This window comes from Motacilla alba, chromosome 18 (genome assembly GCF_015832195.1).
Source record: "Motacilla alba alba isolate MOTALB_02 chromosome 18, Motacilla_alba_V1.0_pri, whole genome shotgun sequence".
Lineage (NCBI taxonomy): Eukaryota > Metazoa > Chordata > Aves > Passeriformes > Motacillidae > Motacilla > Motacilla alba.
In genome coordinates this window covers 378471-396350 of record NC_052033.1, presented here as the reverse complement: position 1 = coordinate 396350, position 17880 = coordinate 378471, and the positions used below count along the sequence as shown (strand labels likewise).

General features: G+C 43.2%; 1 protein-coding gene across 20 annotated transcripts in view; it reads left to right on the top strand.

Annotated features, from left to right (window-relative positions):
- Nucleotides 1-17880, top strand: part of CACNA1G (calcium voltage-gated channel subunit alpha1 G) — a 147340-nt gene that overhangs the window by 108328 nt on the left and 21132 nt on the right. For 11 of the 20 annotated variants that reach the window (XR_005259364.1, XM_038157246.1, XM_038157242.1 and 8 more), the window contains 9 exons: nucleotides 126-252; nucleotides 2939-3064; nucleotides 3655-3744; nucleotides 4316-4529; nucleotides 6951-7001; nucleotides 12772-12923; nucleotides 15265-15374; nucleotides 16426-16559; nucleotides 17740-17810. Coding sequence is in view for 19 of the 20 variants with exons in the window: in XM_038157246.1 (XP_038013174.1) it covers nucleotides 126-252; nucleotides 2939-3064; nucleotides 3655-3744; nucleotides 4316-4529; nucleotides 6951-7001; nucleotides 12772-12923; nucleotides 15265-15374; nucleotides 16426-16559; nucleotides 17740-17810 (1075 nt within the window). In the remaining variant the exon portion in view is untranslated. The remainder of the gene's footprint in view (nucleotides 1-125; nucleotides 253-2938; nucleotides 3065-3654; nucleotides 3745-4315; nucleotides 4530-6950; nucleotides 7002-12771; nucleotides 12924-15264; nucleotides 15375-16425; nucleotides 16560-17739; nucleotides 17811-17880) is intronic. The other 9 variants (XM_038157248.1, XM_038157240.1, XM_038157236.1 and 6 more) reach the window with 3 other exon arrangements.

Here is a 17880-nt window from a genome sequence, read left to right as displayed (position 1 = left end):
TTTTTGAGTAACTTGTCCTTGTAAAAAATTTTCTAATGCTATGTTCTTCTTATCTTCTATCTTGATAGGAGGCAAAACTGGGCAGGAACAGGACTAACATCTTTTGTAATTACTTGCCCCTACAGAGTCATTAGTCGAGCCCAGGGACTGAAGCTGGTGGTGGAGACTCTCATGTCATCCTTGAAACCCATTGGGAACATTGTGGTCATCTGCTGTGCCTTTTTCATAATCTTTGGGATCTTGGGAGTTCAGGTGAGTCTTCTGTAAGCCTCAGTACTTAACCTGTAAGTGTAACAAGCCCCAGATTGCCCCAAGTCAGGGTATCTGTATAAGTGTAAGGCTTTCTGAACTCAAACTGATGTCAGGATGGATGGGGTGTCCATGCTCACAGCAGGGAGTTGGACTAGGTGACTTATAAAGGTCCCTTTCAATCCAACCCATTCCATGATTCTATGATCTCTCCTCCACCTTTTTTTCTAGTTACAAACTGATAGGGAAATAGAAACTCAGAGCTGAAATCATTGGCTTGTAAACTACAGAGAGACCTTGAACTGGAGATTCATTCAGATTCTGACAGTTTGTGTAACTGAAAGCTTGCAGAAACAAAGATTTCTGAGTCTGTTTCCTCCTGGCTTTGCTGGCAATATTCTCAGTCCCAGGAGTGCAGGTGCCCAAGGGGGAAGTGGCAGTTTCCAAAGCAATTGGTTTCTCATTACCTGGGAAGAAGAGATTGCTTCATATAAATATTCTGACATAACACTTACTTCTTTCTGAAGTTTATTTGATCTGTCTCAGCTGTATTTTGGAAAGCAACTCTATTTGGCTTTGTTTTGGAAAGGTATCTTATATAATATTTACTCTAGCATAGTGCTTAAATAATAAATACAGCATTGAAAATAAACAGGGAAGAAAATCATGTCATCCGTAACCACCTCAGCAGCTAGATTGGTTCAGCATTACAGCATAACAACATCCATCCATTATAGTAAACAGATTCATAAAACTAAGAATATACCATAAAGCAATCTAACACTCATGATAAAATTTATGCCAGAAAACAAAACTTGCAGTATGCTCTTTGAATTTCATCCCTGCTAATTGTGATGCTTTCCTTGGGGACTTGCAGCTTTATGTTAAATTGTCATGACTATTGATGTGATTCAGTGGTAGATACAAGCAAGACTGATCCTGTATTCAGGATGCAAAATTCTCAGTTAATATTTATGTCTAATTAGGTGTAAGATGAGGCCAGAGCTATTTCCTATGAAAAGATGATCTCTCAAACTTATAGTTTTTCCATTTAAATATAAGCTGGGGATCAAACTAGAGGTGTTTAATCTATTAAAATCCAGACATCAAAGTTTCTTACAGTGTGTCCTCTTAGCAAAACTGTTTTGGCTGTAGAACTGCCCATGTGTGAATAGTCATTAATAAGATAGAAAAATTAGGTGGATAAAGCAAGTCCAGAAAGAAACACTGGGTCTTTTCCTTTCAGAAGTGCCAAACTGTGAGGTACTGACAGGGATCAGTGTTTTTACAAATTGGGCTTTGTATTTTCAAACCCTGTAAGGACCACTGTTACTGCTCCCACCTGAGTGGCATTACAGTCCGGCTCCTGGAGAAGTCATATTTACAGACAATATACTAAAAGCAGTTATTTACCTTCCTGCTTAATTAAAATTTTTCTCTGTGAGGAGTATATCTCCCCAGTCTGCCTTACCACTGATAGTGTTTCTCCATGGAAAGATCAGGGAATACTTCTTACATCCAAAAATTCTATGATTGCATCGAGCAGTGATTAATTTCGCATGCCTAGAGACCATCTTCCTGCTTTTGATTTCTGGAGGAAACCCATGGAGTAGTGCGTGGATTTATCTTGTTCACTTTTATTTCTACTGTTATTTGTCTAGAACAATGGATCAAACCCCATCAGTGTCTCCTCAGTATACCCTGGTGGTGTTTTAAGGAGCCTGGAGAGCATGTTGCCATTTCCCCCCACTTCCCAACAGTAATGTCAATAGCTTCTGTCAGCAAATAAAAGTAGATTTGTTGGCTGTCTCCTGGGATTTGATACCATCCATCTTGCTAGCATCAATCACTCTGTCTGAAGCAGTAATCAACCCCTGCCTCTTTCTGTTCCATGTGTGGGAAGTACCAGGTGTAGAATTAAGCATGTGGAGGCTCCTGTTTCTCATGCAGGCATAAATCAGGAGCTGACTCTCCAGGAATTGCATCCCCCAAGGCTTAAACCAAAGAAAATAAGCTCAGGATCAGGTACCCAGCACCGGCTGGGCTTGGCTCCTTAAGCTGTGCACAGGGAATAATTTCAGTGACCCTGCAGATTGCAGAGCTTTATGATAGCTGGGGCAGAGCACCCAGGATCAGAGAGCAGAGCAGGACTGACAGCAGTCTTGATTCAACATGAACGTCACCCCCAGGGGCTTGTCTACCCTTAAATGTGTTCCCTTGTGACCTTTATGAGCAGAGATTAGTCCATCACTGGGCCTCTTCACTGCCACCTTTTCTCTGCTGACAGAGGGCCCCTGTTAGACTTCATTTGTTGTTAACTGGGCTGAGAGTCACCAGAGTTGTTCCACATGTGATAACAAGCCATTAGCTGGTCTGGACTATTGGTTGGGGCTATACTTGAGCTAACAAGTGTAGAAGCAAAGGCTTTTAGGCGAGTCTCAGATCCCTGAACCAGACAGTTTAATGCATGAGGTGGGTGCCCTAAATGATGTGAAATCATGCATTTGCTCATGACGTGTGTATTATACAGGCTGCTCAGTCTTAATAACCTGTATGAATGAGGTCAGTTCCCTCAACAGCTCTGGTTGGTGTGGGCTGTGTGGAGTACCCTGGAGAAATGCCCATCACCTGCATAGATATCCTGTGGACTGAACCCGGACACTTCCTCTCTTCTTTGTGTGTTTTGCAGCTTTTCAAAGGAAAGTTTTTTGTGTGCCAGGGGGAGGACACCAGAAACATCACAAATAAATCGGATTGTACAGAAGCAAGCTACAAATGGGTCCGGCACAAGTATAATTTTGATAATCTCGGCCAGGTATTAATAGAATGGTAATCTGCTTCTTTGCTCCTTTACCTCTTTGACTTAAAACCTGTGGCTTATTATCCCATGGGATTTTCTTACAGGGCACTGCCAGCTACAGTAAATATTCAGTTCACATGCACAGCATTCTGTCTCTGTAAATCCCAAAGGCAGTGTTTCCAAGCAGGCATACACTTCTTTTCAGAACAGAACAAGCACATGTGGCTTCATGAAGCACTTAATTGCTTCGCTGCTACATAACAACCCAAATATATCTTGCAGAAGGGCTTGTCTAATAGAGTTGGACATTTTCAGCCATCTCTGCAACACAGCCTTTTTTTAGCAGTGTGGTAAGAACTAATTAGTTGGGAGCAGTAGGGATCTGGAGGGTGGAAAGGAAGCCGCTTTTGTCTTCAACACTGTGGTTTCTGAATTACTGTTCGTTGCTGAACTAGGCATTGGCATTGATAGGTTTTGCTGCCAAGAGAAATCTTGGTCATCAAAGTGTCCCATTATCAGGCAGGAAAGGGCAAGGAGGAGTAAGATGTTACAAGTAAAAGAGGTTTAATGCAACTGTGCATAACTGTTTCTCCATGCATTTCTAGGCCCTGATGTCTCTCTTTGTCCTGGCCTCCAAGGACGGGTGGGTGGATATTATGTACGATGGCTTGGATGCTGTGGGAGTCGACCAGCAGGTACAGGCTGCAGCAGAGCTGTAACAAATGACTTGTCAAAGGTTACATATTTTAGCTCTTGTTTTGCAAAGTACTGTGGGCTTCCACAGTCAAATGGAGTTATGGGATTAGGATCCAGAGTGGCATTTAATCCAAGTTGCGAGATGTGCTGAGTTCAGTAAAAAGTCTGGATTTGTACTCAACACTTTCCCTACAGATTTTGCATGATGACTGGTGTAACTCGTGTGTGTTAGGAGAAGTCCACCTATCAAAGGTTGGTTTGACTTTTTAAGCAGTTTGGTCATTTCAGGAGAAAAGAAGTGCTTTGTGTAGGTAGAGGTTTGCAATGAGGGAGTTAAAGTAGCTGCAAAGGATGCTGCTGTCCTTTTTGCAGAAGAGAGGTGGTGCTTCTGTCCTCAACACACATTTTAGGAGCATTCAGTTAAAATGTCTCAGCAAACTCTAATTTTCAGGAAGAGCAGAGCAGCCTGCCTGAAAGGGCTGTGAGTTCTGTGGATGGCACAGCTGTATCAATTTGTTCCAATTTTTCTTTTTGAGATTCAGTTGAAATTTGCCTTCCTCCACTTTGCAGCCAGTCATGAACTACAATCCATGGATGCTCCTCTACTTCATTTCCTTCTTGCTGATTGTGGCCTTCTTCGTCCTCAACATGTTTGTGGGGGTGGTGGTGGAGAATTTCCACAAGTGTCGGCAGCACCAGGAGGAGGAAGAAGCCAAGAGGCGGGAGGAAAAAAGGCTCCGCCGGCTGGAGAAAAAGAGAAGGAGTAAGGAGAAACAGATGGCTGGTCGGTAGTCTTTCCACATCTTTCTGAGTCCTGCTTGACCTTCCACATAATCCCCTCCTCCCTCCCCTCCCTGCCTAGCGTCTGGTGAGAATTCTTCTCCCAAAAGCATGTCCAGCTATAAAATTTGCATGAAGGAAGTAGTGTCATTTTAAGCTGAACAAGGAGCCAAGGAAGCCTTTTCAATGGCTGCATGATTTGCAATGACCTTTCCATTGGGGGTTATTTAAATTAAAAAATAATAATAATCAGGCTTGGAGCTTCTTGGATAGCAGAGCTCAGTGTTACACAAATAGTGACAACTGCAAAGATCAGTAGTGCTGGATGGCATCATAAATCTCAGTCATGAGCACTGCTGCTGATAACTGGATTCACTATTTGGTTTATTACAGTCTTGTAATGCCATAGTGATGTTACCTGTCCCATTTATCAAGCAGGTTTATTTATTGGCACAGTAGAACCACTGCTATTCAAGAATCTAATAAAATAATAGAGCCATCTCATTCTTGTAATGCTTTAAAACTCCATAGAGAATCATATCAATGCATTTGCTTGAGAAATACAGATTAGAAGAAAAAAAAAAAAAAAAACAACCAGACAAGGAGAGTAACTAACTACACAAAATAGTGCTGGTGCAAATTGAACCCAACTCCCAACTAGATGTGCAAGCGTGCAGCCCTGCCTAGAGGAGGCTCTACAGGTGAAATGAGGAAAGACCCCACTCTGCCAAAAGTCTCCAAACTGCCATTTGTCTCTTAGTTTCTTTTCATTTTAATGTAGTTGAATAATTCAGAAGTAAGTTAACAAGGGGCCACAGGTTGGAGGTGCTCTTCTTCTTGCATACTCTCTCTTCTGACTGAACTTTCTCCATTGCCCTTCCTGTCCATGGCCTTGCACTTTCCCTGGTCAGTCCGCCTCCTGCTCTCTCCCTGTCCCCTTTAGTTTCTCTATCTTTGACAGACTTCAGGACTGTTTAAGAAGCTGTCTGATTAGGTGCTTGTTCCCAAAGATGGTGATATTGTCTGGGTTTTCTTTAGTAGTCTAAGAGGTGTTTAACAGTTGTTGCAGGCTTAATCACGGAACCAGGTTACCACGGTGCTGCCTCAGCCTCTCTCAGTTCAGCATTTCCCCAGCCATTTCTTTTGGTCACATCTTTTACTCCCATGAGCTTCACGTGTTACAAAACAGGATATGTTGCACCAACCCCTGGTCATCAAACTTAGGTTTATGCCAAGAGCCTGCTTCCCTCACTGGCCAGCGTAAAGTAGGAGGTTTCCCTCAAGAGCACTGGAGGACACATTAGACTCTTCTCAGTTAAGTGGGATACAGATGGAAAGAGGTTTTTTTGGGTTTTATTTTTCTTCCTCAAGAAAATGCCTAGAAAGCTCTTTTGCTTAGCTCAAGTTCCCAAGCACAGTTTAAGGCTGAGTTGGAAAAGGATTTTAAAGGTTGGATAGAGCAATTGCTATTTAAAGTTGCAATTTTGGAATGCTGACATTTCTGTAGAAGAAAAATAGATGTTTAGGTATTATTAATTACTTTATTTATAATGCTAGAGGAACTAGCTGAAGAAAAGGTGTAAGTGTGGGCAATTTCCCACAGGGTAGGAATCACAAGCCGTTCTTGGAAATGCAGTTATTCATTTAGTGCTATGAAATACCTAATTAAAGAGGCAGTAAACAGATACTTTACTGAGGATCAAATATTGCTGAGTATTCAATGGCCACAAAAATCTTTCGAGAGTAAAGTATGAAGTCCTCCAAATTGCTTCAGAACAGTTTTCCTAATCCATGCTTAGCGAAACATTAGTTTTAATTGACTGTGTCCAGCTTTCCCCTCAGAGGCAACAGATGTCATTGCTTAACTTTGTTCTGCACAATGGGAACTTGCAGATGAAACCATGACTAGGGCTGGAATTGTGCCAGCAACTGCATGGGGGTTCCTTTCAGCTGGGCTTCCTGAGTGACCCCAGATGCCCAAACCAGCCTAGGGTTGTCAAATACGGACAGACATTGACACCTGACTAGTGGCACGGTCATTTTTGGTTGTAGACTCTTCCAATGCATTTATCCAATCAGGTGTCTGAAAACTGGGGAAGTGTGTGAGATCTGAGACGTGGGCAGGTGCAGGAGTGGTCACTGTGAGGTATTGCTTTCCCAGCAGGAAGTGTCCCGATTATCCTTCAGCAGTGTCGTCATCATTGAATGAGGGGGTTCTTGGGAATGTCTTGGGCTTCCACAAGAGAGAGAAGCACAAGAGCTCTTCCTTTTTCACATATACCTGAGTCCACCCTCCACGAGGCACAAGGATCCCACAAGGAAACACTCCTGGCAGAGGCAACGGAGAGCCATAGGAATCTCCACAGGGGCTGGGGAGTCTTGCTGTGTGTCCTGCTGGGTGATTAATGCCGTTTCATTCTTTTAGATCTAATGCTGGATGATGTATTAATGGAGAGCTCAGCCAGTGCAGTGCAAGGTACTGGGAAGCTGGCACGTCTCGTCCCTCTGAATGGCAGTGCTGTGTCACTAACAGTTGGCCACCGCGGCTGAGGCATCCCACTAAACCATGTGTGGTGCAAAGCTCGTTTGCTTCCTTCATGGCACACGCATCTCATCCTGAGCCGCAGGTCTGCAGACCTGCCTCAGCACTGACACTTGCAAACCCTTAATTTACTCCTTGATCATCTTACATTATTCAGTATTTTTTTCCCTCTGGTTTTCATTAAGACACTGTCAGACTTTTCATGGCTTTTTTTTCTTGCTTTTTTTTTCTCTTTTCTTTTTTTTTTTTTCTTTTTTTTTTTTTTTTTTTGTTGTTGTTATTCTTTTAGCTTTTTTTTCTGAAGAGAATAATGACTGGACTGTGAAAATGGGTCCTCTACTGTTGACTTTAGCTTTCCAACCACCAGCTTAGGAGTCTGAATTTTCAGGTGTGTGTCTTTGGAAAGCTTTGGAAGGATATTATTTCTTCAGCCCTTGCTTATTGCTCCACAAACACTGTACTCCAGGGAGTGGTTTTTTTTTCAACAGGGTAAAATTCATTATAGGGCAGAGCCTCAGTGCTTCAACAGGGAACTCAACCCCACACCAACCCCCACTGTGGACACAGGATTTAGTCATTGTGCTGCCCAGTGTGTAAATTCTGTGCATTGATTAAGAGTTGCTCAATCCATGAAGCATCTTGTAAATTAAAGGAAATAAAGATACCACCTCAAAGTCTTTGCAGGTGCTGGTGGAGATGGACCAGCTGGACTCAATATTAATGGGGTAATACAGCTAATACTAGCTGTCCCTTTTGACCCACAGTTTGCTCACACTTCCCTTTCCCAGCCCCCTTCTCAGTATGATGCTCAGGGCTGCAAATCCATCCCTTGCTCTTTTTATTTTTAGGAGAAGCTTTGATCTGGAAAGCATTTTGTTTAATTCATAACTTAAGAATATTAGCCTGAATATTTAAAGAGGCACCAACATAGAAACAAATACAGCTGTAATTTTTGACAAAAATAATGTGCATTAAAAATCTCACCTGTGCACAGGCTGCCACTGCTGGCAGCCTGTGAGAGATGGGTGCAGGGCTCCATCCATCTCTCTTGGATTGCAGGGAGCTTTGATTAAATAAAAATTGGCTTTCACTGCAGAGATAACTCAAGGAGACAGAGGTTCTACCTTGTATTTCTAAGGCCTTGTTGGAAGTTATCACAACATGCTTTAATAAATCCTGAATCTCCTTCCCATTGCCATTCCTGATATTTATATTTCTTTGCTGTCTTTCTTGCTGGGCCTCTTGGCCTCTCATGTGAAATGAGGGCAGCGTGAGGGAGGGGCTCTCACTGGGTTTGGTGATCTGGTTTTTTTTTTCTTCGTTTTGCTTGATTGTGACTCCTCTCCTGGTCCTACAGAGTTGCATCAAGGCTGTCTTATGTTATTTTTAAGACACTGAACTCATTTGAAACCCCTTCATTATCCCTTGCAGGCTCAGAAAGTCTCTTTGTGTTTGCCCTTAAGATGTGTACAATTGTCAGGTCTGTGCTGTGTGTTTCCTTTTGCTGGCTTTTCTTTAGATCCTGTGGTAGTGAATGTGCCATGCTGCTCTGCAGGCACCAACATGAGGAAATAGAAGGGTTTTATTTCTGAACCTGACTGTTGGGAATTTAGGAAATGCCGTCCCTGTGTGGAGTAGATGAACTTCCTATGGTTCAGTGAGGAATCTGGAGTTGTGACCCAAAGCTTGCCCGCATCTCGGCACTTTCAGAGGGCGTTTTTTTCTGTGAAGACAAGATGACATTGTGTGCGTGTGTGTGCGTGCTGCTGCCTGGTGCTTAGTGAAATATTTTATAATTTTATTTTTTCCTTTATTTTTTCTCCAAGTCTATATTCTATCACAACTGGAATCTTTGCAGTGGAAATAATTTATCATTTTCCATTTCACCTTTTTTTTTTAATAAATCCATTCAGTACAATAAAAGCCAAGTAAAACTCTGTGTTCAAATAGAACAAGTTCCTTTAGTGCAAACTACTTTTTAACCTAATAATATTCTTGATACATTTTGTAAATCCAGCTGCGTCATGGGCTTAATTGCTCACTGGTTTGCCACTGTCCTCCAGATACTCAAACCTGCAAAGGAGTTAATTCTCTTATTATAGGAGAAGGAAGAAGCTGAAGGAGACAGTAATGGAATTGTCCCACTCTTGTGAATTCCAATTTCCCATGCCCACGCACCTCCAGCTTGAAGTCACCTTGGGGAAAGTGGCAATTTCTCTCTTGACAGGGCTATATTAGGAGGCAGATGCTCCTCAGAGATATTTTGGAGCTGCATGCTCAGCTTTATTCCCCCCCAAAAAATGCAGTTAATGGGAAGAAAGTGACCGTAGTCCCACTCCCTGCTGTACTCGTAGAGATCACTCAAGCCCTGGGAGCTTCTGGGAGTAGCACTGCCCAGCAAAAACAGGGGTGCCTGGGTGCTGGTGGTGTTTCACAGGTGACATCCCACTGCCATCAGTAGTACAGGGTACAAATGTAGTATAGGCTTTGGTGCCCCAAACCCAGTCTGGGCTCACTGAATCCCAAGGGTACCTGGCCTGGGAAAAGTTAGACAGGGATTAGGTATTGGAAATATTTATCCCGCAACAGCAATGGTCATTTCCTTTCCAGCCAAACAGGAGCGAACAGTGGTGAGTTCCCAGACCATGTCAAAGGGATCAATTATAATCCTACAGCTTGATGCCAAGAGTTGAGTACTGAAGCTTGGGATACAACCTAAGTTGAGAGCCCATAGAAATGATGAGCTAAAGCCAAGTGCACCCAGGCACTGCATGCCTTGCCAGCACAGTCAGTACCCTTGGACCACCATTACTCCCAGGATGAAGGGGTGGGTGGGACTTGCTCAGACCACCTCCCAGCTGGCTGCAACATCCCCTTCCTACCTGGGTTAGGAGATCTCTCAGGATCCACTGTCTGAGCCAAGTTTATCCTGTGTAATGATCTCCAGATTTGACCCACTTCTCCCTCTGCCTTGGCCCCCAGCCCTGGTGAAGCAGCTTGATTTACACCTTGTTTACCAGCCTGATGTCTCGTAGTGGGCTTTTGCTGAATTCCTCCTCTTTTCTCATTCTGCTAATTCCTCTTTGTTGGTTTGCTCTCTGCCTTTCTTTAATGCCATATGTGCCTGGAAGCCACATTAACCTTTCCAGTAATAACCAAGACTAACCCAGAGCTCTTGTTGTTCTTGACACAGTGTATTGTAACGGTACAGTAATGTGGTGTTGTGTTAGTTGTGAAGTTCACCACCCGGAGTTTAACAGATGTCTGTATTTCCCAAGGTGTTGGTATTGTTAAGCTCTTTATTGCAATAATTACAAATGGCACTGTGTCATAGGAGGCACGGGCTTTGCACAGGGGGAATTATACCAGATCTGTCCCCAAATTCTCTGCAGAACTCTGCAGGGTCAAGTTAAAGAAATGGTATTTTCACTATGATAAAAACTGGTTTATCTGTTCAGAAAGTTCCCTGCCCACCTAGACACAGTGGAGATTTATCCCTAGCCCTCAGGCAGCATGTTAGCCTGTGTGTGGGAGCATCCATATGGCACCAAGATGCATGGCTGGCATGGGGACACTGGGGTAGTGAGTGGTGACATGATTTGTAAGTATGGGTTGCCAAATCCCCTTTTAATAAAGTTAATGGAGAAGGATGGAACATTTATCAAAGGCTGCAAGGGCATCTGTGAGACCAGCATCCAGAGAGGGTTGGCTGTGGAGACCTGGGTGCTGGGCAAGGTGAACAGGAGATATGGTGGGAGAGGGAGTGCAAAGGGGAAAATTCTTTGCAGATATCTGAACAATTAGCAACCCTGCTTATAAGGTCATGCACTGGCTAATCCAGGTGGAAGAGCCCTGCACAGAGAACATTTACAACCTCTCTCTAAATCCTCTCTCTGTTCTAGCAGCATTGGTGCTATTCTGAAGGATTTGGAATTACCTGTCAGTCAAAGCTGAGAAAAAAAATTAAATTCCAGTGTCATTATTCATAAGCAAATCCATTGCAGGAAAAGGTAGAAATGTTGACATTTTTCTTTTTGAATGTGAATTATACATAAATGTAGAAAAAGTAAGTGATCCAATTACGATGGTGTCTCTTTCTGAGATGATAAGTTGGTTCATAAAAATAGGTCCTATTCCTAACCTAATTGTATTCAAACATTTTAGTTAATTTGCTACTCATAATTTAGCATAATGTGATCGAGATATCTTGACTTTATGGAGATTTATGCAAATTCTGATATATCTGACAAAGTCTTATGAGTGAGTCAGCAGCTACTAGTCTGCTTTTTTTCATAAGCACTCAATAGATTCAGCATGAAAATTAATTTCATAGACCTTTTCATCAATACTGTGCTTTAGCACTCAGGTGCAGATCACCTAAAGCCCACTGCAGATCAGAAAGTGAATATTAATACTGCCTTTCATTTGATGACACTGAAATAGAATTTTGGGTCTTCCAAACCCCTACAGAGTAAAACTGCCCAGTGTTTATTCCCTTTGGTCCCTGGGCTGGTAGGGAAAGGTCTGTCTCTATGGAAAAAAACAAAACTGATTTTTCAGGATCCTGCTATGAAGCAGGGAGCACATGAAGCCATTAAATCTATGGGTTTGATTGCAGTGTCATTGGCTATTGACAAAGTGAGCTCTATTTCCAGGCAAAATACAATCTTCAAAAATTAGTTTTCCTCTAGGGCAACCCAAACCTGTGCTTCCTGGCATCATTTTTGCCCAACTTTTTTTCTTGTACTACCAAACTGCACATTTGCTCTGGAGCACTAAATATCAACTATACAATTCTTACAGCTCAATAATTTTCATAACCAGTTGATCATCTAATTATGAGGGTAATATAATACTCTGACATTTTCAAGACAGCCCTTTCCATATCAATCTGCATTATAATGCCTCCTTGAAAATTATACTGAATTATATACTCAGCCTTGGCATTTCCTCATTAGATATTAGGTGAGCAAATGAGTTTATCTCTAGGAACATTTGAGGTCTGAAGTCCATGTGTCATCCCCGAGGCAGCCAAACATGGAACACAGTTGGACAGTGAAATCTGTGTTTTGATAATCTTGTCTAAATGGAGGATTGTTATTTTCTGATCACTAAGGTTCATTGATCAGTTTTCCTTGGTATTTTATGGACCATTTTTCTGACAGCCAAGATGTTGAATTCTGTTGTCTCTACAGTTTATTGCAAAGAACATAATATGTTTGCACTCTTTCTCTTTCAAAGACCACCATATACTCAATGGCCTGTGTTTTTAGGCAATTGTTAGTAAACTCTGTCCCCAGCATCTGACCATTAATTTGGTTTTCTAATGCTTTGGGGACTTTTAAGATCAACAGAAACAAAAATTGTTATTTTAATTTAAATTTAACCTAAATTTCCCTACAGAGAAAAATTATTTTTAGCAGCACACTAGTCCCGGCTCACCTCATCCCTGATCCCTGATACAAGGCTGAGTATAGAGCATGTCCCACTGAAAATATTTAATGGATATAAGACGACGGGAGCCCCACTGTGTATTAAAAATGGTAACGTGCCAGCAAGGAAAAAAAGGAAATAAAAAAGGGAGTATGTTGCTGTGATTGGTCTAGAATTTATCATCTCTGGAGTTGGAGAGTGAGGGTGCGTTGACTTGAGAAAGATGCAGAGAAATCCCTTGATTTGCCTCTCACTCTCCTCCCCACTGCAGAAGCTCAGTGTAAGCCCTACTACTCGGATTACTCCCGTTTCCGCCTCCTGATTCACCAGATGTGCACCAGCCACTACTTGGATCTGTTCATCACTGGTGTCATTGGCCTCAATGTCATCACCATGGCCATGGAGCACTACCAGCAGCCAAAGGTACTGGGACAGCTCGGGAGAACAGGCAGGGGGGACATGCAGAGCTGTGCTGGGATGTGCTGCTGGGCAGGGTTAAGGCCAGGTTTGCTGTCAGATGTCCACCTTTGCCAGTAGAGTGTAGCCATCCTACAACTGGTCCTCAGCTCAATCCAGGGCTTTTGGTACAGGGATCCCATTGCACCTCTGCCTTCTAGTTAAGTGCAAGCTGACTGCTTTGAAAATGGGACTGGGAGTGGCTTTGCTTGGTTTGGTGGATTTGATCATCATTGATATATTGATATCTTCCATTTTACTTAGGTTTCACATCCACCCTCTCCCCTCATCCCCACCCCAAAAAAAAAAAAAGAATAGAAGAATTTGGGAAATGGGGTTTTTTTTGCAAAGTTTCTTCTAAATCCCCAGTGTCCCATAGAACCTAGTTTTCACAGTGATTGGATTCCATGCTGGTCTTTAAGATGCATTTTAATATGTTAGTGTACTTAATTCCTGGGTCATACTGTGAAAATAAAAACAGCCTGTCCTGAGATGTCAAGTCTTTTGTGCATAAGAATGAAATGGAAATTGCTGCCTTTGCCACATAACTTGTACTTACTTTTATTAGTGACTTTCAGAATGAATAAATATAACACACAATAGGAGGAAATATTCTTTAAAATTAGGCAGGACATGTATACTAAATATTTTAAAAAACCCCAAACAACTAAAACATGCAAACGACAGGGGCAGGGGGAAATATTCTCCAGTCTATCATAAGCAAAAAGTTAAAGGGAGCAAGCCCAATTTATTTTCTCTGTCCAGGTCACCTTTAAATACTTTGAAAGGCTCATTGCATGGTTGAGTCATTAGATGATGAAAAAGGTTGTTGGCAAAGGAGCCTGGGCTGGAGTCATTCTAGAGCACGTGTCTTACCACAGTTGCTTTGCAGCTACATTTTCTCTTGTATTATAGAAATGTTGGGCAGACTTTTGTTTTTCTTTTTCTTTAGAAAGATAACATTTTGTCTCTAAGCCTCTGGTATGCAGCGTCTGGCTAGTAAGTCCAAGCTTGGATTGTGCTGGGATGACAGCATGGTCAGAATCATACACATGCTTGGGTCCTGCTGAACTGGGGCATGGAAATCTCTCTCATCTGGGTGAAGGATGGCTGGGATCCTGAAGACATTTGAAGGCCAAATGTACCAAAGAGATTTATATCCAAACTAGGGATTTCTTGGTGCTGCAAGGGGTTGGTTTTCAGATATAGCAGGATGCCCTGGGGATGAGACCCCACATGGAGATGCTACAGCTCCCGGAGAGGAGGGAATGCTGCAGTGTGCAGAGAGGTGGCTTGAGTAAAGAGCTGCTGAGAAAAATCTGCTTCTGCCAGCTAAATGTGCTCATTTGCTGCAGAGCCCAAGTGCCCTGCAATATGGCAGGGAGGCTTGCTCAGAGCCACAGCTTCCTTCAGCAGCTGGGCTTGTGCTTCTTTGGTCAGATGAGGTGATTTTTGTCCATGGATGCTTGAAGCTAAACTGCAGCACAAAGGCAGAGTACATGACTTAAACTCCTTCTGCTATGATTTCTCCCACTTAGGGATTGGTTAATGTTGTGTTTGGTCTGTGGGCACATCTACCCTGTTCCCTAGCACTGCCCTGGACATTGTTATTACCATCCTGTTTGCCAACAGGGAGAAATCAATGCACATTACTTTAGAGGCTGTGAAGGATGCTGCTACCACAATGTTCCTTCGTAGTGAGGCTTTTGGGGATGAAATCACTTCTGACGTAGCTTAAAGCCTGACTGTGCAAGAGTTGTCCCAGCCAGGATGCTTGGATTAAAGACCAGACTGACTTCTGCAGAGGGAAAGGGGGCAGAGGAAAATGCAAGGCACTTGCTTCCTCTGGCATGTCATCCCTCTGTTGCACTCCTTGCCAAAAGCTCAAGGTGAGGAGTAATGGCAGGCTGTCACCAAGGAGCCATTTGGCCAGCGCTTGCACAAATGAACAAGTGGGATGAAATTCAGCTCTCTGACAAAAGCACAAGAGGTCTTGTGCTGCTGAGACCAGCAAATGCAGCAGCTCTTTCTGCACACCCCAGCGATCCCAGCTGGGGCTGTGCTGCTGCTAGGGGAGTGAGCTGTGCCTTGAGCCTGTGTCAGTCCCTCCTGGGATTTTATCACCAGGCAGCAAGTACACTCCATGAATCCCTGGGACTTTTCCCTGGGACATTTTTCATCAGAGAGAGCCTGTGTTTGAAGACTTTTAACTGTAATGGGTAGGTGATGACACAAGAGTCAGGTTTGAAGTCAGCAAAGCACCTCTGCAGAACTAACATCTAACAACAGTCCTGTGTCCACATCCCAGGTTCTTGATGAAGCCCTGAAGATTTGCAATTACATCTTCACTGTAATCTTTGTCATGGAATCTGTTTTCAAGCTTATTGCCTTCGGGTTTCGCCGCTTCTTCCAAGACAGGTAACAAAAGATCTGTTGTGATCACGAGATCAGCAGCAGGCTCTGCGGAGAACTGCCCGCATTCCATGTCCTGAATTCCCATGCTGTGGCCCATACTGTGAGTCTGATATATATGAAGGCTTTTTGGAGGGACTGGTTGAAGGCTGGGTAGGTGGAGACATGGGAAGTAAGCTGGAGGATGGGTTGTGCAGGCCAAGGAGTGGGATTGCACCATTTTGGCCCTTGGGAGCAAATGAAGCAGGAACAGATCTCCACCAAGCAGCCAGTTCTCTTCTCATGCCAGTTGCATGTCCACATAATCAAGTGAACCTGCTGAAGTGACAAAATTTATGTAAGAGAAAGAATCTATCCCTAAGTGAACACGAAAGAAAGAAAGAAAGGACCTCTCTTTAATGCAGATGGAGCAATGGATGACATTGTGTCTTTATCTGGATTTTCACTCTCTTACCTCACAAACATAAATTTTATGTCCTTGGTGGATCTTTCTCCCATTTTTGTCTTCTTCAATGTTAATACCAAAACCAGGGCGCTAAGCAGGCCTTCACATGAGCCCTTCAGCATCCAGTGGATGGTTCCATCCCTGTCCCCAGATTTTGTGTGTCCATGCTGGAACTACCACTTTCTTCAGCCTGGCACTAATCCTTGGGGCCTTTCTTTCACCAACACAACTTTTTTTTCTAAGGACTGGACATGGGGTCCTCTTCTCTCTGGGGCAGATCTCACACTGAGGTCCACAAGTGTCATGTCTAGAAGTAGCTAGACAGACAACTCAGTGTCTCTCCTGAGGTCTGGAATCTCTGGGTAAAAAACTTCCCAGCTTTTGTTCGTCTTTCCCCTCAGTCAAGGATATCTTTGGAATTGGCTGATTTTCTAATGAGATGCATTAGTTATAATGATTTCATAACATCACTGCTTTTGTATAATATCCTCAGAAAAATACTGCAGATTCGAGTTCTTAAACCATTGAAATGACTGGAATTCGTGTGAAAAAAGCTGCCTCCCATTGCCACCTTCTTAGTAGATGTTAAACTTCCCTTTGTGTTGTCTCCAGATGGAACCAATTAGATCTGGCAATTGTGCTGCTGTCTATCATGGGCATCACTTTGGAAGAGATCGAGGTGAATGCTTCACTACCAATTAATCCCACGATTATCCGGATCATGAGGGTTCTCAGAATCGCCCGAGGTGAGAGGGATAAAGCAGAATTGACTTGTGTTTGAGGTACATGGTTGGCACCGGGAGAGAGTTAAGCATTGAGAAACAGTCCTGGGGCACATCCTCATCATGATGTGCATATTTCTGGATCAACAGGCTGTAAACAAATGAAAGAACAATGGGAGAAAATACTTGCAAGGAGCCAAAAAGCTGAGCCAACTGACCATGTGTTTCTGCCTTAAGAGATCTTCAAGGCTGAGAGCTTAGAAATTAAGGAGAAGTAGCTGTGGCAGTACCTCCCAGAGATGCACCTGGGAAAATTGCTCCAGTCAAATCAAGGTCATCTCTAACAGGGATTTGAGCACACAAGCTTGAGTACATTTGCTTTAAAAGATGAGCATCTAATAAATTAAAATTGCCATGAGGCTTTACATCACGCCACTTGGTGACAAAGCATGCCTTGTCATGCTGTATCCATCTGTCCCCTCAGACGTGTTCCCAAGTCAGGGAGCCAACTTCTTCAGGGATTGAAGAAGTTGATTCTTCAAAACAGGGAGGTGTCAGGGCCAAATGTTGAAGATGTAAAATGTGAGTGCTCAGGCCCTTAATGAAGAACTTCCAGACCCTCCTGAAGAGTATTGTGCTCTGAGGAAGAATTGTTTTGATTACAGCCCTCATCTAAGCAGAGAATGAGCTGGAGGAGAAATTAAATGCTGCTGTGTCTCAAGAGGGGGAAAAAGTGGGTTTTCTGTGCATTGGATCCCTTTCAAAATTAAAAATACATGCAGCTTCCAATTGGAAATGCAGCCTTCTGGAAAGATGTGTAAATCATTCCTCAGTGAATCATGTACGAAAGTGGGTAGCCTATGGAAGTGGGAAAGTAGCCCCAGGGCTGGGAAAGGAGCTGCTTATGATACCCGGAGGAAGGAGATGAGTCCAACACAGATAAAGTGGGGAAGGAAGAGCCAGGCAGAGTGATAACGCTTTCTCCAAGTCTCAGAGTAGGTGATGCTGCTATTCATGGGATTTTGATAGTATCTAGGCAACAAGGAATGATGTAAAAAGGCCAAGGACTGCAGCAGCTAATGGAGAATACTTGACAAGATTTCACGTTTCTCTTCCTATAATCTGTGGCTCCTGGGAGAGGGACTGAGTTTGTGCCTCTGTGCTAATGCTGCTGTTATCCATACTGCAAATGTGTTTTCCACAGTGCTGAAGTTGCTGAAGATGGCTGTGGGGATGAGGGCCCTCCTGGACACTGTGATGCAAGCGCTACCACAGGTAACTGACTGCCATATCAAACCAGAGCTCCTCTGGCCCACAGCTCATTCCCTGTTGCAGAGGAATGCTA